The following is a 23,694-nucleotide window of genomic DNA, read 5'->3' as shown; positions in this document are numbered from 1 at the left end:
ATGGCCTGTATTTATATAGTGCTTTTATGGTCCCTAAGGACCCCAAAGCGCTTTACATATCCAGTCATTCACCCACTGGTGATGGCAAGCTACATTGTAGCCACAGCCACCCTGGGGCGCACTGACAGAGGCGAGGCTGCCGGACACTGGCGCCACCGGGCCCTCTGACCACCACCAGTAGGCAACGGGTGAAGTGTCTTGCCCAAGGACACAACGACCGAGACTGTCCGAGCCGGGGCTTGAACCGGTAACCTTCCGATTACAAGGCGAACTCCCAACTCTTGAGCCACGATCGCCCCACAGTACATAGAATAGTACATTGTACATAGAATATATAGAAGAATCTATGACTAACTAGGCAACTGTATTTGACATATTTGATTCAGTCCAAAACTAGAATTATTAGTTAAAGTTGACTTTCAGCTTTAATTCAAGGGGTTTATCAAAATGACAAATGTTTATACCTTTTTATACATATTCCCACATTTTCTGAGGCTCAAAGGTAATTAACAAGTTAAAATAATTTTAAATATAAGAATTGTGTTTAGTACTACAGTCAGATTTTTGCAGGGTTTTTTTTTTTTTTTTTTTTTTTTAAATGACTGTAATTCCAAAAGTGTTTAATGTAAGCTGAAAGTCTGCAATCAGATCTTGATTTTTTTTGGTTGGTCCAGGCAAAGTGAGCAAAATTGCTTCACTGTCCAAATACTTCTAACTGTATGTGTCTCTGCACTTTGTGGATGGACTTTGTTATATATAGTGTGCACACTGTGCAAAACAGATTTTTTTGTGTACGTTGTCGTCCATAGAGTCTTCTTAAAACTTCTCGAACTATTGCCTGATGTCCAGTAACACTTGTTAGCACAGAGCTAATCTACATCTTAGCTTTTCCAGTTGGAAAATAACTGCATCGCTAACTGTCAAAGATGTTTGCTGTGGTGCAAACTCACATCTCAAATCATTTACTGATGAACTAAAAAGGATTTACTGTGAAAAGCAGCTCACAAGGATAACTGCAATGTACAAAAAGGTATTTATTTGAGCTTCTTCACGATATGCTGAGATTAACTGCCAATAATAAAACACTTCGTCGGTGATATGGTTTTAATTTCGTCACCTGCTCTGCAGTCAGTTGCTTTCGGCTACTTTGTGGTAGATTTTGTGAACTTGTGATGCTTTTTTATTAAGCTGTTAACTTGTGGTACATTAATGGTATGCTGTGGTTCCTTGCAGCTCTTTATAGTAACCTATGGGACCCATTATTAGCTCTTAAAAGTGCTGCTACATTAGTGCTCTCCTGTTTCTCTTCTGGCCCAGAGGTAGACGAGTGCCAGATCAACCCTTATATTTGCGGCCACGGGATTTGTTACAACACAGCTGAGAGCTATATCTGCCACTGTGATGAAGGATACCACCTGGATGAGGCCCAAACCACCTGCATAGGTAAGGAATGTATTAGTCAGAGTTGAGGTTAAACAAGGTTTGTAAGCCATGTGTAGTGCGAACAAGAGCAACATGATTTTAGCAAAGCTCACAGAATCAGTGTCCTGCAGTTGAGATATGATAGGTGAAATGAATGGCCCATGTCCAAAAGAAATGAACAGCAAATGGCTGTTTTCTCAACTTAAAGCACTCTTTTTTTCCTTGTGATCTGTTTCCAGCTTCCCCATATACTGTCCGAAAGTTTAATCCTTCTCATCACAGACAGCCATGAGGTCTGAATGAAATTGTGGATACAATCTAACAAACCAGCATCTTTACACCACCTTCTGTAAGAAAAAGGAAGTTAATTATTATTGAAATAAAGGGAGGCACATTAGAAAATTTTATTTACTTTCTTTATAACAATTGTATTCTTTTCGAGATTTTTTTGGTGTAGAGTGTGAGCTTTTTTTTTTTTGGCTTCCGAAGTAGGGAGTAGAAAAAGAAAACGTTTTAGAACCACTGCGTGAAAGGCACTGTGTGGGTTTGCTGGATTGCACCCAAGACCCAAGAACCTTAGTTCAAGAACCAGTACATTTGACTGAAGAGAAGTTTGTGAGTTAGCATGAATTATGGTCTAAGTTCTTAGTTACTGCCTACTTCTTACTATAGTCAATGAGCTAAGAACTTAGACATAATTCATTATAGACTAATATGTTTGTTAGGCTGGAGCCCCAGAGCAAATAAATATCTAAAGCTTATTCCCCATATGCTGTATCCTGTTCTGGAATAAACGTAAGACATGGAGGAACATTTACAGTCAAAGTAAATCAGGCACTAGGACAGTATTTATGCTATACACATCCATAACATCTGGCATTGGTCAAACAAAGCTCCGCTCACTAACAAGTCCATTCTAAAGGAATTCTAAGCCAGTGGAATCTCGGACGAGACCAACAACCACACTGTTACCGGCATCAGCGCCACCCTCCTCCCGGTTCATCAGCCTTATTGGGATATGAATGTGATGCACTGTGTCATTACGTGGTTTCCTGCCGTTTCAGTGCAGCTCTCCCCACCCACCAAAATGATATTGAATTAGGGCTCAGAGAGCAAACAGGCGTGATGATGATTTCTCCATAGCCGCAATAAAATCTTTTCTGCTCAGCTGCAGAGGCTCTGGGATCAGATTATGACTTCTTTGAGATGTTTATATGCATGTGGGTTTGCAACCATGGTGTCTATTAATAAGATTAATGCAAAGCAGACAAAAGCAGGAGTTTTTGTTTTAGATGTTCTAATAAAAATCATTACACCATGGTGTGTAAGATTTCCTACGATACATATTTGACTGGTGAACATTTCTACACGGGTACTTTGTAAATTGCGACAATTACCATCAAGTCAGTTCTAAGGGAAAAAATGTATTTGTTGTGATTTTTAGATGCCCTGTGATATTGATACTGCCCAAGCGTGAGATCCTTGTTGCAGTCTTTTAGCTTTGTTTTTAGTCTCTTCCAGGTCCCAGTCACTTTTGCCTTTCACCAAAATATAACATTATGTGTGTCACCTGTGATGACTTAGAACTCTGAGTGATAAACAGTTTCTGTCTGTCTGCTTTTTAATACTTTTTCTTTGAAAAACAGCTGGTAATGTGGAAGAAATTGAGTTTTGGTGAACCAGCTTTAGAAATGTTGCTCTTTATTAAGTAAGTAAGTAAGTAAGTCAGTAAGTAAAATTTATTTATATAGCACTTTTTAAGACAAAAAGCTGTTACAAAGTGCTTCACATGGGAATGAAGGCATGTCAAACAAACAATATAGCAGTATAGAAGCATATCAAACAAAGCAATAGTACAGTATAAATATAGAATAAAAGTACTCCAGTACTGGAGCCAGGGTTTGAAAAGCGTGATCCCCCTTCATTTTCAAACGGGTCCGTGGAATAGATAGAAGACCACTATCAGTGGATCTAAGAGTCCGCTTTGGAGAGTAGGGTTGGAGAAGCTCAGTGATATATTGACTTTATTGACTCAGCTGTTTACAGTGAAGCTGATGAACGTCTGCCAAACCACAGACAGACATGCAGAGAAGGATTCAGCAGCTACAGAGCCAGAGAGTGCTGGTAGAGACTAAAACTAGAGCTAAAAGAAGAGTGCATACTGAATGACCATTTTTGAACATCCTGTATTGCATTTGTTGTGACAGCGTATTTGTGTGTTCTCAGATATCGATGAATGTGAAAACAGGCTAGTGTGTCCTTCTGGTATCTGCTTCAATGAGCCTGGTAGTTACACCTGTGGCTCCTGTCCGTCTGGCTTCTTGGGTCAAGGAGGCCAGTGTGTAGGTAGGTCTTTACACTGTTAACATGTACATGTCTGTGTGTTTGGACCTTACTGCAGTGCAAGACTCCTTTAATTCAGTTTTAATTAATAATGTGCCTAAACTAAACTAAACAGTGTGTAATATAAGACATATATATTAACACTGCACTAATGTCATACAGAGGCTGAAGTCACCGGGTTGTATCTAGGTTGCTGATTAGTGTAGAGTAAAGGTTGTGTTACTTTGAGCCTGTCACACAATCATGGACTGGAGGAGTTACAGTGACTGCCTGAAAACACATGGAGAAAGACCAAGAGAGGTTTTCATCTGTTTCTGATTTTTCATTTTTAACAAATTTCTTTTAATTATCTGATCACATAGTTAAAATATTGTATATGGTTGCTAGCAAAGCTAGCAAATCTCTGTAATCATCAGAAAACCAACAGGAAACCATTATGTGTGCCAACTTCCAGTATAAGCCATTAATGGCCTAGAGAACACTTATATTTTTCAGGATAACCCTTAGCCTCATGGTGTCTATGTCTGGCAGTCAACACATTAAGGGATCAACCCAGGAAACAGATGTAAGGTTGTACACCTGTACCAGTCGAGAAATGAAATTGCAAACCACGCCAAAGAATACACAACATTTTCCCACGCTTTCCTGGAAATGCTATTATTTCTAGCAGGCACCAAAGGTTTGCCCATCTCTACTCTTTTAGCACTTTGCCACTCCTGTATCCTATGTGACTCGAGGTTAGCTGTGAGGTTTTGACACACCATGTCAGGCAAGCCAAGCCACAACTGAGAACGGTGGTAGAAGCAAGAGAAAAGAATTAGGCTGTGCAGAGTCCTTCATAGAATAATAATAAACCATGCCACAAGTGTTTGCATGTGACTGCCAAACTCACATCTACTAGATTGTGTGTGTGTGTGTGTGTGTGTGTGTGTGTGTGTGTGTGTGTGTGTGTGTGTGTGTGTTTGTGTGTGTGTGTCCATGAGTTTGAGGGCATTTTTGGGTTACAATTAGGTCATGGTTAGGTTTAGGCTGAGAGTTAGGATTAGGCATTCATTTTTGATGGTTAGAGTAAACGGCATTATGTCAGTTTGTAGGCAGTCGCTTCCTGTAGTTGATGATGACACTATTGATAAAAGAAGGAAGTGGACTTCGATTCCCAAGATGTACTTTAGCATCAGGGAGCAAAAAAGATATCCATCTTACATCTTCGGCTTATCCTTTTCAGGGTGGCAGGGAGCCTATCCCAGCCCTCTTAGGGCGAGAGGCAGGGTACACGCTAGACAGGTCGCCAGTCTGCCACAGGGATAACACAGAGACAGACAACCATTGGACAATTTAGAATCACCAATTAACTTAACCCCACTAAATGCATGTTTTTTGAATGTGGGAGGAAGCTGGAGTACCCGGAGAGAACCCACACAAACATGGGGAGAACTTGCAAACTCCACACAAAAAGAGCCTAGCCTGATGGTGGAATTGAACTCAGGACCTTCTTGCTACTAGGCAGCAGTGCTAAACACTGTGCCACCGTGCTGCTTGGGTCGTTGCTATAAATTGCTATAAATCATATTCGATTCACATCAATTTAGTAACTTGATTTATACTGAGCTTCCTCTCCATAGCACTGCCACCCAAAGCTAATGTCATCTTAAACAACGATCAGGCAGTTGGAGATCTTGATGACTGTATAGAAAACCAACTCTTGCTTGACAGGAAGAGACATGTAGCAGTAACAGGCTCAGAGAAGGTGCAGCCATCTGTGAAGACAAAAAAAGAGAGCATAGAGAGACCACGAAGAACAAAACTGACAAAGCACTAACTACAGGAGAGAATAAACGAAAGTTAATGACATGAAAGGCAACCATGAAAATTATATATTAATAACGGGAGTGAAAAGAGGGGAGTGCTGGGTGCATCACGGGAGGTCTTTTAGCAGACTGAGCCACTTACAGCCCTTTATCAAAAAAGAAAGTATGAAGTCAATGTTAAAGTAAAGAAGGTGTCTGTCCCCTGAGCCCAAACTGGTAGCTGTTTTCAGAAGAGAGGGCCTGAGGGCTGACGGCTCTGCCTCCCATTGTACTTTAAACATCTCTAGGAACCACAAGTGAACCTGCAGTCTGAAAGCAACGTTCTCGACTGGGATGATGGGATGATGTTTTCGAGATACGGTGGAGCATAATCATTTAGGACTTGTGTGCTGATTCCTTGTGCAAAGTGTCTTCATAGCCACTATAGCTGATAGACTTAGCAACAGATGATTTACTCTGAGCTCTGACGACTTCTTGTGCATTATGCTTCAGAATGCTGAAGAGCCTGGAATGGAATCCGACTCACACCGACATACTTCAACCAATGATGACATTTTTGTAAATACAGATATTTTCAGTCATGTTTAATTATTTGAAGCCATGCTTCCATTGTATAACAATGTAATATGCATTAGTTATAATCAGTGTTGGGACTAACGCGTTATTAAGTAACGCGTTACAGTAACTACGTTATTATTGTGGTAACGAGCACGGTAACTAGTTATTATGCCAAAACCAGGAACGCGTTACTCGTTACTGGGATTTAGATAGGCTCGTTACTTCGTGTGGTGGATATCACGGAGCTTCCACAGATTCAATAACATTAGCAAGTGGTGGAGGCCAGCAGGTGGATGAAGGAAAAGGGAGGCAAGAGGGGAGGCAAGAGGAGAGACCCGAGGCGGCAGCCGGTCGGAGCGTCAGGTGAACTGAACTTCAGGTAAGAAGTTATGACCTGCAGTCTATCTGGGTCAGATATAAACCAAGTTTAGGTGGAGTTTATTTTCGGTATGCTGACATTTTCGTACTGCGTGCTAGCTAGCATGACGGAGTTTCTATACAGCTGGGTGGGTGCTATGATGTTACTGATGTTGAACTTTATTTTGTTCATACGGTTAATTATTAGAGTTTCCAACCGTCCCGTAAAAAACAGAATTGTCTCGTATTCAGAGAAAATATTATGCATTTCGTACTGAGGTGAAAAGGAACACAGTTTGTCCCAGACTTCAGCTACAATGAAAAAGACACAAAGCTGAAGCTGCACAGCTGCCTCTTCTTCTCTCATTCTCTCCTCTCCTGTTTCTACTTCAATCACGAAACTGATCAATGATCAGCTGATCGGCTTTTCTCTCTTGTTTATTTATCGCCCACTTTGCGCCAGAAAGAGGAAACCAGCGGATGTCGCGTTAAACAACAGCAGCACGTTTAAGCTTGATCAGCTGTTGTTAGAATGTATTTAATATTAATTTCTAGTATCAGCTGATGTTTGCTGGAGCCACAGCTGTAAAGCTGCTGGTCATGATGTCGGTTTGGTTATCTGGTGAGAGGGAAACATGCAGATGAAACCAGGAGATGTCCTTACTGAATCATCAGAGCTGAACAGGTGATGGAGAAACAGGTTTACCTTTTAGGTGACATGAATGAGTTGAAGGGAAGTTATGAACTGTTTCTGAGAGACAAATAACACCAGGATCCTTTTCTAAGTAGCTGACAGCTGGTAACTGCTAGATCCACCCCTGCACAAAGTGTTGCCAGGGGGGCCAGGTAGGGCATTAACAGGGAAAGGGGGGGACAAGGAAATACTTTTCTTTATTATTCTCATTTAAAATGTCTCGCTTTTAAAAAAAAATAATTATCTGAGTCTTACAACAAACGATTGATAGATTGATACATATATACCATCAGAACAGTGTACATCACTGTCACAACAGTGTTTATCTTCATTCAAAGGCTTTATGATTTTTCCTATAATGGTGGGCCGGTCTCTAGTCAAAATGCCCGGGACGATTGTTTTGTCCCAGTCCAGCTCTGTATGCAGCTCATCTGCAGTCTGGTGTTACCTACATCTTCCTATTCAGAAGGCAGAATTTCCGAGTTCTGAGTACAATCAAAAGCACCACGACTGCAGTTTTTGTGTTGGATGTAAAAAGCAGGCTAGAATCATGGCGGCGGTCAACGACGGTCCAGGCGTGGGATTTCTCTCGTGGAAATGTGCACATTATTTTTTCCTTTCTATTGGTAGGTGGCACAGTGCACTTGTGGCAAGTAAGCAAGCTAGAAGACTGGCAATCTGGCTGGGTATCCAGTTACGGAAGCAACACATTAACAAGAGAATTCTGAGTAAAACCAAAGTTACTTTCCCTAGTAACTAGTTACTTTGAAAGTAACGAGTAACTTGAAGTAACTGAGTTACTTTTTTAGAGAAGTAACTAGTAATGTAACTAAGTTACTAATTTAAAGTAACTTACCCAACACTGGTTATAATAGGCCACTCCCAATACTGTGCCTGTGTTTACCTGAAGTGTTTATTGTAGTGTTCAGATCTGTTTAGTGTAACACTCACACTATAAATCAGTGCGCTCACTGTTTTCACTGTATGTGAAGAAACACTGCAGACAGTCTCAACCAGCTTGTTCGCTTAAATAATTATTCATTGAGAGAAGCCCCTCAGCACACTGTGTATCTGCTGTGTGAGAAATCCATACAAGTTTAACCCTTGTATTCTGTTGTTTGTGTGGTTTCAGATATAGATGAGTGCCAGGATCAGAGAGTCTGTGTCAGAGGCCACTGCCAGAATACCGAAGGCTCCTTTTCCTGTGTGTGTGGGCCAGGCTTCAGACTATCGCCAGCTGGAGACCAGTGTGATGGTATGATATATACACTATACAAAGTGCTGTCCCGCTTCCACATTACACCCACAGGAGTGAGCCATGGAAACCCACTCTATGAAGCTCTCGGTGTGCAGTTTTTATACTGACGTCGCTGCCAGAGGTTTGGAACTCTGCACTTGTTGAATCAGCAGAGCCTTCTGACTTTTATGCACTCATCTCAGCACTTGGTGAACCCGCTCTGTAACTTTACGTGGTCTACCAGTTTGTGGCTTGGTTGCTTTGGTTTCCAAATGCATCCACTTTGAAATAATACCACTTAATGTAATGGAATATATGTGAAGGAAGGAATTTTGCTGCAACGGTGGCATCATTTTACAGTACCACAGTGATGTTTTTCTGATGTTTTACGATGGTTTTATTACAACATGCAAATGGACTGATTCTTATATAGCGCTTTTCTACTCTCACAGAGTACTCAAAGTGCTCTATACAACATGCCTCATTCACCCATTCACACCCATTCTCACAAGCACTTTATCTACACTTAGTGCTTTCTAACAACATTCATACACATTCATACTCCGTTGGATGCATCGGAGAGCAAGTTGGGGTTAGTATCTTGCCTAAGGATACTTGACATGCAGACTGGAGGAGCCAGGGATCACCGACCTTCCAATCAGTAGGTGACCTGCTCTACCTCCTGAGCTACAGCCACCCTGCATGTGGCTGATGTCAGCCACATGCAGACATCAGCCTGCTTTTATAACAACAAGCTGATATCCAATGAACTTAAGGCATTACATACTAAAATCGTGTATTTTTTTATGTTTACCCATATAATTGGAGCAGAAACGGCTGAAATCTTTGTCTTCTATAAGCTGTAACATTTTAAGATCCTAAGATATATTGCTTAATATAGTTTCTTCAGATTTTTTTCCGAGGTCCCCAAAGTCCTAGTATGCTGTAGCAAAGTTTGCAGATATCAATCTGTGCATGCATGTGGGTAACATAAAGTTTTTATTGATTTTTCGACCTTCTCCCAATTTTCACCAAAATTATATCAGCTCAAGCTGTTATTGGTATGACAAATTTAAATATGATATTTTGAGAACCTCTAACAATCAGACAGACAGACAAACAAATGGAAGCAGTTACATATTCCCTCCATTTCATAAGTGGAACTAGATGCATTCTGTACTAGCACTGTAGTTTTGGAATCTGATTTGATGTTTTATTTTGAGGCAGAAGTTGGTGTAGAGATCAGAGGATACAATTTTTAGTGACAAACTTAGTTAGCCTTGAATCCTTAAACTGTATGGATGCAACATGGAGGCATAAATGTCTGCTAATTAGTGCCACACAACTGTCAATCAAGGGAGCCTTCATACCTTAACAATATCCAAATGGATGACTTATTAAATCATTAATCATCAACTGCAGGGTTGTTATAAATGGAGAATCTATCCATAGAGGTCAAAATTGTTATACCAAGTACTTAATTGATTTTTTGATTAAAACTTCACCACCATTACCCTTGATAACGCTTCATGCAGTGAAGTGCATCTGCTTCTTCTAGACCAGGGGTCGGCAACCCGCGGCTCCGGAGCCGCATGCGGCTCTTTAGTCCTTATTTTGCGGCTCCGCCTGGTTTGGGAAAATAGAAGAAGTATTTCGCTGAAGTGCACTTTATTTGTGTTTAGTTCTTTTTTTAAACTTGTAGTTCTAAATTGGAAGATTATTGTGATTTTGAAATATAAAAATAAAATGATATCTTATTATTTTTTCATCGCTCAAAATAAGCGCCACACTCGGGAAGCGGTGTACCCATGAAACGCCGTGCATTTATCGAGACTTTCAACCCCAGATAGGCCAATTATGGATCTTCGGATCCACATTATGTCAGCAGCTGTTCTCCACCATGAACTATGTTAAAAACAAACACCGCTCCCGCCTCACAGATGACAGCTTACAGTCCTGCGTAAAGATGAAAGCCCCGATTTGCAGACGTTGTGCGCCGAGGTTCGGGACCAGAAGTCTCATTGTAAACATATCACGGCAGACCCGACGATGTTTGCATGAACATGCTTTTCAGCATCTCTTTATTGACCACTTTTCACACACGGTTGCTGTACGCATACAGCCGGCTGTAGCTTTTCAGCTCACAGCCCGACAACACAACAGCAGAGAGAGGCTCGAGGCGCGATTGCGGGTGCTGCTCAGGTGCGTCCGACTCCCAAGCAGCGGCACTGCAGACCACGCCCCGCCACGCACATTAACAAGGTAAAATAGATATTTAGGCGGAATTTTGCAAATATCTATTTTTTTTTTTTTTTTTTTTTTTTTTACCGGCATAGTGCTTTTTTTCCAATTACTTTTTAAAAGTCAGGTCAAGGCTCCAAAAGCCTTGACCTGAAAAGGGTGGCGGCTCACAACAGTTTGTGTTTGCTACATGGATCATTTTAGTTCAGCTGGGTGTCTTTCCTTTTGTTATATTTCTTTAAGAGTTCAAAATGTGTTAATTACATAAATAAAATGTAGCACTTCATGGATTACATAAGCAACACACCTTAGTTGCTCCGTGGATTCTTTTAAAAAGCAGTTAAAAACTTTTCTGTTCAAACAAGCCTTTTGTTGATCTACGTATTTTATATTCTTTACATTATTTACATTTGATCTTTTACATTGTGTATAATGTCTATTGATTGTATTGTTTATTTTAATATTTGTGTACAGCGCTTTGTGACTGCCTGTCTGTGAAAAGCGCTTAATAAATAAACTTATTTACTTGCTTTAGATGTTCGCACAAAGCACAAAGGTAAAAAAACAATATATACAGTGTTATCTTCATTTTAGATTTCAAAAAGTATTTGCGGCTCCCTGTGTTTTCTTTTGCGTGGAAACCGGGTCCAAGTGGCTCTTTGGGTGTTAAAGGTTGCAGACCCCTGATCTAGACCATGTTGAGAAAGTATCTTTTAAGGTTTAATTTCATTTTAGGGAAAAGATGGAAGTCACAGGTGGTTAGATTTGACAAGAAGGGCTGGTAGGTCATGGAAATTGTCATGATAGAACATCCAGCTACCTTCTGGCAGCATTTCAGATCCTTTGTATTAATGCTCTGTCTTCGATGCCTCAGGACATTGCTGAAGAACACATCATTACAATGATTTATTTACCTGAAGGTTCTGTTCTCGCTCTGGCCTGTTGGCAGCTTGTTCACCGTTCTGCTACCACTTGCTGCTGCAACATTCAAATACACAATGGGCAGCATGTGGGTGCGGTGATTAGCACTGTTGCCTCACAGCAAGAAGACCGGGGTCTTTCTGTGTGGAGTTTGCATGTTCTGTGTGTGCTTGCCTGGGTTGTCTCTGGCTTCCTCCCACAGTCCAAAGACATGCAGTCAGTGGGGTTAGGTTAATTGGTAACTCTTAATTGCCCGTGAGTGTGAATGGCTGTCTGTCTCTATGTGTTAGCTCTGTGACAGACTGGCGACCTGTCCAGGGTGTACTCTACCTATTGCCCTGTGGTAGCTGGGATAGCCCCCCCCCCCACGGAACAGATAGATGTATAATAAGGATTTGATCAAATGTGTCAACATAATCAGAACATATCACTTTAATCCAAAAAACCTGTGTTGTGTTTTTGATGTTTTAGATGTGAATGAGTGCACAGAGGAAGTCAGACCATGTAAGGAAGTGGGAGAGTGCGTCAACAATCTGGGCTCCTACACTTGTAGCTGCCCACAGGGGTACCGGCAGATCAATGGCACCATCTGCAGTGGTAAGCTGCTTCTTTAAACAAAAGATCTAGACTCGTTGTATGGAATGACACACATCTTTCTCTGTTCACGCTGTGTTTTTCCAGATGTTGATGAGTGTGCCGACGACACAGAGCTGTGTTCCCCTCATGGTAAATGTCTCAACACAGAAGGATCGTATCTGTGTGTGTGCGACAGTGGATTCACTGCTAGCCTCGACATGCCATCCTGTGATGGTAAGATGCAGTGGCACTGACAAGGCACACATATACAGTGTAAACATGCTGTTTCCAAGCAACCAGATGTTTAATGAATGTGATTATTGTTGTATAAAGCGCTCTAAATGCCCAGGTAGAACCAGTCCATTTACCATTTACCATGACTAATATCTTCCATATAAATGTTTAAGTGTAGTTTTCCTATGTAAATTCTCCATACTTCCCCAAATTACCAGAATTAAATGTTCTAGGTGTTGGGCTGCTGATGGCATGTAATGAATGAATACTTTAATTATAAAAAAATTTGAAGATAAAATCCCCTTATTTAGTGTTTTGGTGATGGTGGTGGACAGCACTCCCAAAGGTGTTTTTAGTCCTATATCCAGTGACTGTGGAGGCCATAGAATAATATTTACATCTTACATTTCATGTGAGCGCTCATGCTCTCTGGTTGGGGGCCATGTTTTCCTGGAAGAAGCCATTCCCATCAGGACAGAAATGGTACATGGACCCAAACCATGCCAGCATAACACACACATTCTAGTCACTGTAGGAATCAGCGTTTATGGATTTCAAAATCTACCCATCAAGATCATCTCTGTGTGCACCTCCACACTGCTGTGCTTCATTTGTATCACTGTGTGCATGATCTGCTCGCAAGTAGTGCAAATAGCGCAATGACACAAGCTGCAGATACATTTGACACAATTTGTATCTGCATTTGAACTCTTTGTTGACAGTCAGCCTGTAGGGGATAAATTTGGAGGAAAAAAGCAATGAGGACACTTCTGATTGTGTTCCTGACCTTACCTTTGTGCTTGGATACTGTGTTTTAATTTGACCCAGCAGATGGTTTTTGCTTTATGTCCAACTTTGAGGTCTATGGTGAAATTGCAAATGTGCTCGGAATAGGACTTCTGTGAAGTAATCTAAAAGTAGCAACAGATCTAGAAGCGGTCTAGAGGTATGTAAGGAAGTGCCATTAAAGGCCAAATTTAAAATCAAACATGGTTTTGCTTTCATTTCTTTTTTCATATTGTATGTGTGTCTATGAACCAGCTTCATGAGGTCATCAGTGCAGGCTTTCCAACAGTCTCCAAAAAGAACACATGTCCAACAGTTCCCACATATGCTCAGCATATGTGGGTTGCTTCTCCTTCATTCTGCAGTCCAACTCAACCAAAAACCATGTAATGGACCCTCGGTCATGTATGAGGTGGCACTCTTATCTTTTATGTGCTTTATTGAGCTAGTTTCAACACAGGGTTCAATAGTTTTTAACCTTTAAACTTTCTGGAACTTTTCTGGACCGACTTGACTTGATGCACTGTTGTTCTTCTAAATACCCGGCTGTAATCCAATAAGTAATACTACCTGACCTTATTTTTTATCTTCTCTGCCCTCTAGCTTATGTTCTGTAAACATTTGAATAATTTTGCATTTGCATTTTTTAAAATAATTTAGAAGTCTGTCTATTTTAGTATTTTTCTCTGGTATATATGAATCTTGTTGTATAGTTCAACTCTAGCGAGAGGGCGTTATGTGTCTCCCTGACACGTAATGATGAATAAAAGATGACATGCTGTTGTTGTGTGTTTTGGATTGTGCATTCCCTACTTTAACTGACAGGTGGGTACTTCTGAACTTGAGAAAAGGTTAAATAAATATTTTCCTTTGTTCACCCACATTTATAATATGCGTTTCTTCCTCAGTTACAGTAGATCAGCCTATTCCAAAGCTGTCATTACTTTCAGATGACTGTTTATGAAAGTGGGCTTCTCAGTCTTTGCTTCAGTATCAACACTGAACTACATACGATTTTCAAAGTGTTACTGCCATTGTTGTTAAGTATGCTCTCTTTATGTGTCTGTCCATAACTCTATATCTCTGAAGAATCTTTTTCATGTTTTCATACTTTCTGCACCGGGGCAGGAGTCATGGCCTCTGTGGTCATGAGGTTTAAATGCCTTCTGCTGTCTTATAGAAAAACAGAGAGAAAAGAGAAACATGAGAGAAAATGTGGACGGAAGACGGAAGCTGTTGAGCTTGCTGTCTAGACTAGGAGGGATATTTGTTGCTTCTTGCCTCATGATTTATGCAGGGGGCTCAGACTCAAGTGTCTGGGTGTCTGCTTTTATGAAACCAGTTAACCTGTATGTGTTCTTTTAAAACAACCTTTTACACCAGCTGTTTCACTTTAAAGCTCTGTCAGTATTCAGCTTAATCCACTGCATTCAATTTTCACCTTTCATTTAATTTCCTCCATCCTGAAGAAAATAAAGGAAGATGCAGGAGAAGTGTGTGTGTGTGTGTGTGTGTGTGTGTGTGTGTGTGTGTGTGTGTGTGTGTGTGTGTGTGTGTGTGTGTGTGTGTGTGTGTGTGTGTGTGTGTGTGTGTGTGTGTGTGTGTGTGTGTGTGTGTGTGTGTGTGTGTGTGTGTGTGTGTGTGTGTGTGTGTCAGAGTGCAAACAGTTGTTCTGCAATGAAATGATTGCCACTACAGTAAGATGTCAGAAAGTAAAGATAATATTTTATGGAGTGATGTAGATTCAAGGCTGGAGTAAATCACAAAAAAGAGAGTTAATGTTGTTTATTTGGTTTTCAGATATTGATGAGTGTGGACTCAATGAGACAATATGTGGCCCCCACGGCTTCTGTGAGAACAGACTGGGTTCTTACCAATGCCTCTGTGACCAGGGCTACCAGGAGTCACGGGATGGCCACGGCTGTGTGGGTAAGTGTGTGAGCTTTGGTGTATAATCAATCAATATCAATCGATAAGGCTTTTAGAGCTGATACTCATTGCAAGTTGTATATTAATAACATGCTATGATGGGAAGCTGCCATCCAAAACTGTGCGACTGATCTAGATATCTTAATGTGTACATGGTGTCATAATGACTATGTCAAATACAAAGGATCACAAAAATACAAAGACAAAGAGACACTGAATAGAAAAAAAATTTCAAGAACACAAAGAGAAAAGCTAACCACTAAAACGGAGATCAAGAATCAGAACAAACGCCATAACATCAACTCAAGATGCACCTCGTTTCTTTTGATAACTTTAGAACAAATACAAGCCTTCAGTGTCAGTATGGAAAGAAGTTTGAATCGGTTAAGTTGAAATGGACACCCTTTGACTACAAATTTACTACAAGATCACCTCAACAAAATTTTTAAAGAAGTGACCAAAATGTAGTGGGGCCTTGATTTGCCCATGCGCCACATTTCTACCAAGATTTCGCGTAAATGTTTTTGCTTGTTTTTGCACTGAAAACTTTACCGAGGCTTTGCCTTGATTGGCCTTAGTTGTGTCTCACAATGAGGTGGTGTTGATGGGTGCTGGTTGTTTCTCAGGACTAACTGGGCCCATGCAGCTACAGATACATAAAAAAAACTCTGCACAGCAAACATAAAATACAGTACCAGAACTACCAAAGTACAGATGTGCTTTATACACACTTAAACACACTTCTCGTCTGTCCTTTGGCACTACTGCTCGGTCCCACCCTAGTTCAGTCCGGCCAGCTGCCTCCTCTTCCCTGCCAAACCATCACTGTGCTGTGGCTAGCACAGATGGACTCACACACTCTCTCTCTCTCTCTCTCTCTCTCTCTCTCTCTCTCTCTCTCTCAAAAACCAACAGTGATGGTTTACCACTAACCATTCAGAATGTGTGTCTCCTCTCTGGCTTCCTTCCCCTCTTCTCTTCTTATGTTAAATTCAGTTCAATTCAATTCAAAGTTATTTATTTAGGGCCAAATCACAACAACAGTCACCTTCTTTAATTTTCATATACAGCCTTCACTTGCTTTTACTCTGGACACTTTACAGAAGCAATATTACTAGTATGTCATCTTTCCTAAGAGCTTAATATCTCTGTAATATTTCTGTTAAACACTGAGAAACTCATCAAGCAACTTGAGCTAAGAGTGAATATTAAAAGAAAGTTTATGTGTTCATTTATGACTTATGAATTTGGCAATTAATTTACATTTCTTCAAAATGGGCTTTCCCTTAATCAAGACTATATTGTACCTTCCAAGTGGAAGGAAGCTTTAAATAAAGGTTACTTTGTTTCCTTGGAGATCAGAATATGCTAGCACTAGAGCTTGATACCAGTCTTGAATGAATAGACTATTTGCTCCTCTGGTTGCTGTGGGTTAGGATGTTGTGTAGTATATCTCCTAATTGGGAGATCCTCTGTGATGCTTTCATTGGGGTGTGAAAGCACTTACTTGTAGAGAAAAAAGTGCTTGTGTGAATATGGGTGAAGTTGAATAAAGTGCTATATGAGAACTGGTCCATTTCCCATTAGACTGGACTTCAGCTACAGAAATCCTCTAAGTCATCCCGAGAACACCCGTCAGGTGTATCAGCATATATGAAGCCAAAGAAGAACAACACTGACACAATGGGCAACATAAAGAGGTCCATCTCTAACACAAAAGTATGTTGGAATTGGTGGATCTACTGATACAGATTGCTGAGAAGGATAAGCAAATTCACCTCCTAGAAAAGAGAACAGAGGACTTGGAAAACTACACTAGGATGAATGAAATCATTATTACAGGGTTGAAAGTTAAACCCCGCTTATATACTTACGAAAATGGAGGGAACCCAGTGAGTCGGATATAAACTCTGCAGAGGAACAGGTGACAGGATTCCTTTAGTATATAAACAACATCAGGCTGTATCACCACGGGGAAAAAAAAGTGTGACAAACCAGCAATAATGACATTTGTAACCCCCCAAAAAAGAAACTGTCCTCCTAAAACAAGAAAGTAAACGAATGAACAGCTGTGTATTTGAATGAGCACCTGATGAAGTGAAATGCATACACTGCCAGGAATGCACGGGTTTTGAAGAATTAAAGGAAGTCCAAGCTTGGAGTCTTTTCAGTGCTCTATGTGCACCACAGTTGATGAGGAACAAATGACCCAGAAATTCACTTTTTTAACAGCACCATTAATACCTGCTTTTATCACAGGGATGACCTGTTTTACAGAACTATCAAGGTAGATGGTAAAATATCAATTGTCCACTTAAACCACAGAAGCCTGCATGCTAACGTCCGCAACATCAAAGAATATTTAAGCAAACTCACAAACACATTCACAGTAATAGTGTTACGTTCTTTGTCTAGGCGTGTATGAACGCAACAAGAAGTTGGCCCACTCACACACCACCCAAGCAAACACACAAACAACAATATCCTTTTAAAGTGCTAAGCAGCCATTTATTTTGCTTCAGCTGTGAGCAATGCCAAAAATAACAAACAAAACTCCCTACTGGTCCCTATGCTGTCCTACACAAAATAAAAACCAACCAAAAGACAATCCACTTACCCAGTGGTTCCCAAACTTTTTTTGCTGGGCCCCCCTTGTTTAACAAGAAAAATGTTCGCGCCCCCCCACCCCCGCGCGCGCACGCACAAACACATCCTTCAACCACGCACACCCATATTTTGCTCCATTGCGGTTTATTTCACACCTCAAACATTTATTAAACAATTAAGCAAATACAAATAATCTGCAATAAATTACAGGTAGTAAGAAAATAAACTACCAACTCTTTTACGCTCCGTCCGCACCTACACGGTATTTTTGAACGCGCAGCTGTTTCGGGCACATGTAAATGGCGATCGAATCACCGAGAACGGAGATTTTTAAAACTCCTTTTTTTTTGCGTTTACGTGTGGACAAGGAATACAGAGTTTGTCACGCAATGTCAAAGGTATGTGCTTTTTCACGCCACACTGTGCGCCACATTATTGTTTACATGAGATGAATTGCAGAATGGCAGATAGAGACAAAATACTGTTAATCTGACTCTGCAGGTTTTACACGCTTACATATACAGGCCATTACTGTCCCTGCATTTAGAAAGGCAGAGGCATCTAATTATTTTACATGTAGTTGTTTTTTTTCCTGTGTAATAATGTTCAACATTGCTATCAATACATTTTTCAAAAAAACCCTCTACAAAATGGGTTCAAAAACATAAACAACTGTGGGATACTGTTTGTCCGTGATTTGAACAGCCCAGCGCTGCTCCCGATGCAAGGAAAACTAATTCTGCAGGGAGACCTACCTCAGCACTTGTGTAGGTGAAACCAAAGGGAAGATATGCTTCACCATATTTTCTAGTCTTTGGCTTAGAATGAAGTTGGTTTGGAAACATATTCAGCAATGCTTCATCTCCTGCTTTGCGTTTGTGTGGGCGCCCCGTGCTAGCATTGTCCAAGCGTTGTTTTTGTTTTTTTTCCCCTTTTCATGCCGCGCACCCCCTGCAATAGCTCTGCGCCCCCCCTAGGGGGCGGGCCCCACACTTTGGGAACCACTGCACTTACCTAACTTTCTAACAAAAAACAGGAGAAAACTTAATCAACAAAAATGGCTTCTCACGCCTACTAGGCTGCTGCAGTGAAAAATATGTACAAGGTGAACAAAATACACGATTGCGACTTGACCAGACTATTTACAACTATTTACAAACTAAAATTCTAACACCAGACACACAAGTGGAACATGGCTGATACACAGACAGACCAGCCCCCACAAAGACAGAAGACGCGACTTAAATACACACAGAGAAACACGGGGAGATTACACACAGGTGGGGGACACAGCTGGGAGTCATTAATGAGACGAGACAAGAGGTAAAACTGAACACACTCACATGAGACGCAGACCTTCACAATAAAACAGGAAACGAGAACACTACACCAAGACGCAGACCTGACACTGAGTGACAGACAGACAGACTGACACATGGAACCTAAACTAAACTAAACGTGAGATACACCCGATAACAAATCCTTAAACAATAATAATCATCATTATAATAATAATACTCATAGCGCCCAAAACCACAACAATCCTCTGGTGGGAGGAGTCACGCATAAAACAAAACATTAGATCATAACAATAGCAATATCAGAGACTTGGATTATTGTGGAGAAAGGAGAGCCTGATGGGTATGAACTGAATTATGTGTATAGAAAGTGGAGGTAGTGTGGTTTTGTTTGTGGTAGGGAAATGTTAGGGTTCAATGTTGAGAGAAGGAATCCATAAATAACCACAGATCCGGTCCAGTGTGCAATTAGACGGCATTTTAATGAACACATGTGTGAGTTCAACAACCCAATCAGTATTGAACTGTCTTTACCATATTCAGACAACAGTTTTATAGGGTTAAGATAGTACAGCCCCCTTTTCTGTTGCTAGGCAGATTTAAACAAAGCATACGTCAACTCAAAACCACAAATGTTCTGTCAACAACCTTTAACATAGTTTTATAGAACATTGTCTTCGGGTCGGTGCTTCCCCTCAGCTCGTCTTCGCTGTCGCTTATCTCCTAGGACATCTGTTGCACTTCCTCTAAGTACGTCGGCACAATTCTGCATTTGCAGCAAAAATACATCTTCACTTCTGCCCTACCAAAATAGATCTACTATGGTGTGTATGTGTGTGTGTGTGACACGCGGCGAGGGCGTGCATGCTGTGTACTGCGACGTGTCATGACCTCTCCTACACCCCAGCTTCACCTCACACCTCTGTCATAGCCAGACATAAGGCCTGAGCTCATACAGCTAAACTATGAGTGACTTTTGGCCTAAATGTCACACTCGAATGATGATCTCAGATCTGCCAATATGTTTGCTCCTCCTAATATAGTCTAAAAGCCACCCCAAGCAAAACAATTTGAACTTTCCCTATCAGTGATCCTCTAACTAAGTGTGTGTGTTAATCAACGATACATGCATAATAACACCCTGCTCTTAAACTCTGGCTTCAGTTTCACTTCTGCAAAACATGCTCTACAGACGCGTTTCCTGTCTCATTTTGGCACAAAGTGTATTTTCCTGTCTCTGCCTTCTACACAGAAACACTGAGATCATAGAAGCATTAAAAACATTTAAATTATAGATTCAACTCAACCGTTTAAAGTGGTTCTTCTTGGACCTGTAATAAAGGCTAATATGATACCAATATATTTGAACATCTGAATGCATCTAGGAAAGCAACATCACTAACGGTAATGATGATTATCAAAATAGCAGCAAATAATAGCAGTAAAATATTTCTCCCCTTCACACTTCCCCTTTTGACCTCTGGATAACATCCAGAGGTCACCAAAACAAAGAAAAGCATGACCGAAACTAATAATTCACGGAGTAGATCCTAGTCTAAGACTAGATTCACCTTAACTGTAATGGATAAAAACCTTCTCCCTACTATGCTCTAACTTACTCTGTTCCCCAAGTGCTCTCTTTATTCAAACTTGATTTAACCTATTATTACTCAAAACATGAACCTAATTGCGTATTCGTATTCGTAACATTACTCAGCCTTTGTAAAATTCTCCAAGCACTGCTTGCACGTCTCTGCAGGCTTCCTGTTAGTTCCTTATCTGATCACCAACATCCTATGCACAAACTGTCACTGCTGCAAGGGCCTACCTCTCATCTAAAGTCACCTATTACAAGAAAATGTCTCAAGAAAGTCATTATAACGGCTTATTCTACTAAAGCATCAAAGAAAAACAACCCTTTTAATCAACTAAGTATAAATAAATTTCATCATAGCTAAAAGCTCCCTAAGAACAACTTCTGTGTGTTGACACTAACTTCATTTTAAAACTCACATTTCCTGTGTTATAACCTGTTTTGGTATACCATTTTATTTCATTTTTGCTGCTCTTAATGCAATGGTACATTCTAATTATATTTTATCAGACATTATATTCTATCAGTCTTATCCAAAATACATAAGCTTTCCCCCTTTTGGACCTGGTTTAAAGCAAAAAAGAAACCTCGGTCACTTCGACAAGCGTTCGTTATTCTGTACCTGCATTTTATGTAATAAGACTAATTTAGAGCTGCATGTGTTATCTCAATATTTTACCTGTCACACAGTTTAGTTACACCCAAACTCCTATTCGGTTCCTCTTGTCTGTCACTTGTTACAGGGCCAACTCAAATTCAGTTAAAAGCTAAATGAACTTCAGGCCCTAGGCCTCAAATCCATACTGTCCTGTGTGTTGATGAACTCTATATGTCTGTAAGCGTGTGCAATCCTTCAATAACTCAGGTCCTTCTCACAGTAGATTGGCTAATCATTAACGCTAACCAAAAGTTTGTGACCCTCAAGAGACGACTCTCTGAGCCCCAACTCCGTTAAAGGCACAAAAATGCAATGTGTATAAAAATCATTTCTACATATATAATCTCCAATATTATTCACTTGAGTCAGCGAGACTTTTAACATCCTCATAAAAGCTCTCCTCTACCCTAGAAATAGGGTAGAAATCTATTTACTATCTGTTTCTAAAGCCTACATTATAACAACTTTATTCTAAAAATCAAAAAGAAATCCCACATTTTCTACTCATAAAATGTTCACTATTTTCCCCCAAAGCATATCCTTTATTCCCACAGTTTCCCTCTAAATTTGGTGTACAACTTCTTATTAACACCAGCAATTTATCTTCTAAACAGAATTCAGTTCATTTTACTCCTTTCTTTAGAATTAACAATCTCTGCCTCAGTTTTACCATATCTAAATTATCAAACAACCCCAATCGTTATAAAATCATACTAAAACCCATTTCAAATTAAACAAATTAAATCTTAAACCCCCTCTTTTTGACACATCTCATGTGGCAAAACTCAACATGCTCCACCCAAGCTTAACAAATTAACAAGGGAAAAAGGTTAGTCATATCATATCATTTCTCAGAACACTTCAGCCATCCTCCTCTCCGGTATTTTGCTCCAGCCCTGAAAACCTGTGTTTAAGGAACAAAATCAATTTAATCATCATGTCAAATCTTCTCAAACTCGTTGCTCCATCAAACTCTGGATCCTTGGAACTTCCTGGAAACAAAACCTGTACTTTACATTTCATACTCAACTCCCCGTGTACGATCCAATCTGTGTCATAACAAAAATAACCTTAAACAGAACAGTTATTAATCATGAGTTACCTCAGTTAATGGTAACTTGAATCTCATCAAACAATGTTTCCCTTTTAGCATTTTATAATGTATTAATATGGTCTAACCCAAATCAATAAAACAGAAATTCACTCAAAGGAACATCGGCATCCCCAGATTTAAGTCTCCCACTTGTCCTTTCATTTATTTCCCCCCTTGGTCCCATCACTCGCATTCACTCACATGCATTCACACCTGATGTTTTTGCTGATACTGCAGCCCTCCGCACACGTCATCAGATGCTCCACATCAGCAAAATGAGCTCAATCATTTGTTTTATTTCATTTTCCTTTTTAGGAAAATAGTTCGCTATACTTTTGACTGGATTGAATCGATACAATCCATTTTTAGACAGAGACTCGCCGCCAATCAGTCTCTGATTGTAATCAATTATAATTCTGTAAAGCCCACCTGATTTTCGTACTTGGTAATTTTGTCAGCGCCGTCAGTTCACTCTCCTCCAGGCCTGCTTAGAACAAAAATGAAAAGAGAGCTGATTATTAGCTCATCAAAGTACAAAACAAAATCACCTGACAGGTTTTTCCTAAGTGCACTGTTACAAAAACTATGGGCCCTTTTAGACATGTCCATGTTTATCAAAACTCCCTCTATTAAAATGAAAAACAACAGCCCCAAAAAATCTTAACCCATCTTAAATTTCACCCATTCAACACACTGAAAACCTCGTCAAAAGATCAACAACCGTTTGCACAATGTCACCCTTCCTCACTTTACCATGTTTTCATTCAGCATATGATATAAACCGATTTCAACAACGTACCCTCACTAAATTATAAATTTCCTGTCCAAATCTGCACCTCTGAACAGACCTGACCACCGTAATCAAATATCCTGATACTTTACCAGTATATATTTCGCCAAATAATCTTCAACAGCCACCGCTCTCTCTTGAACTGAAAGCCTCCCGACACACGCACACAGGAAGTGTCTCTGCTCCAGCTAATTTGCATAGACACACAGCTCAACAGCCAACTTGACAAGAGAAATACATGTTTAAACCTTATCACATTATTGAATTATTTTCATTTTCTTTCTATACTAATCACCGGTTTTGATCACTCAGTACGAGAGCACTCCTAAGTCACTCTTATAAACACTTTTCTTTTGTTTTTTCCATCTATTTTAAATCTTTCCATCAATTTTATTAACCATTCACACCATTCTCTCACTCATACAAGCAGCAAGCAGATCTTCATTGCATATGCTTATGTTCTTAGCCAGGTTTTTAATCAATATCTGTTCATTAATCTTCATGAGCTTGTCTCTGTAAGGTTAATGCATTCTCTGTTTGTATGTATA

General features: G+C 40.2%; 1 protein-coding gene across 8 annotated transcripts in view; it reads left to right on the top strand.

Annotated features, from left to right (window-relative positions):
• Positions 1-23,694, top strand: part of ltbp1 (latent transforming growth factor beta binding protein 1) — a 178,605-nt gene that overhangs the window by 134,049 nt on the left and 20,862 nt on the right. For 7 of the 8 annotated variants that reach the window (XM_031748978.2, XM_031748979.2, XM_031748977.2 and 4 more), the window contains 6 exons: positions 1,318-1,443; positions 3,649-3,768; positions 8,315-8,437; positions 12,053-12,178; positions 12,263-12,391; positions 14,978-15,106. In XM_031748978.2, coding sequence (XP_031604838.1) covers positions 1,318-1,443; positions 3,649-3,768; positions 8,315-8,437; positions 12,053-12,178; positions 12,263-12,391; positions 14,978-15,106 — 753 coding nt within the window. The remainder of the gene's footprint in view (positions 1-1,317; positions 1,444-3,648; positions 3,769-8,314; positions 8,438-12,052; positions 12,179-12,262; positions 12,392-14,977; positions 15,107-23,694) is intronic. The other variant, XM_039621402.1, reaches the window with a different exon arrangement.

This window comes from Oreochromis aureus, linkage group 13, assembly GCF_013358895.1.
Source record: "Oreochromis aureus strain Israel breed Guangdong linkage group 13, ZZ_aureus, whole genome shotgun sequence".
NCBI classification, from domain to species: Eukaryota; Metazoa; Chordata; class Actinopteri; order Cichliformes; family Cichlidae; genus Oreochromis; species Oreochromis aureus.
This window is presented reverse-complemented; position numbering and strand designations above follow the sequence as displayed.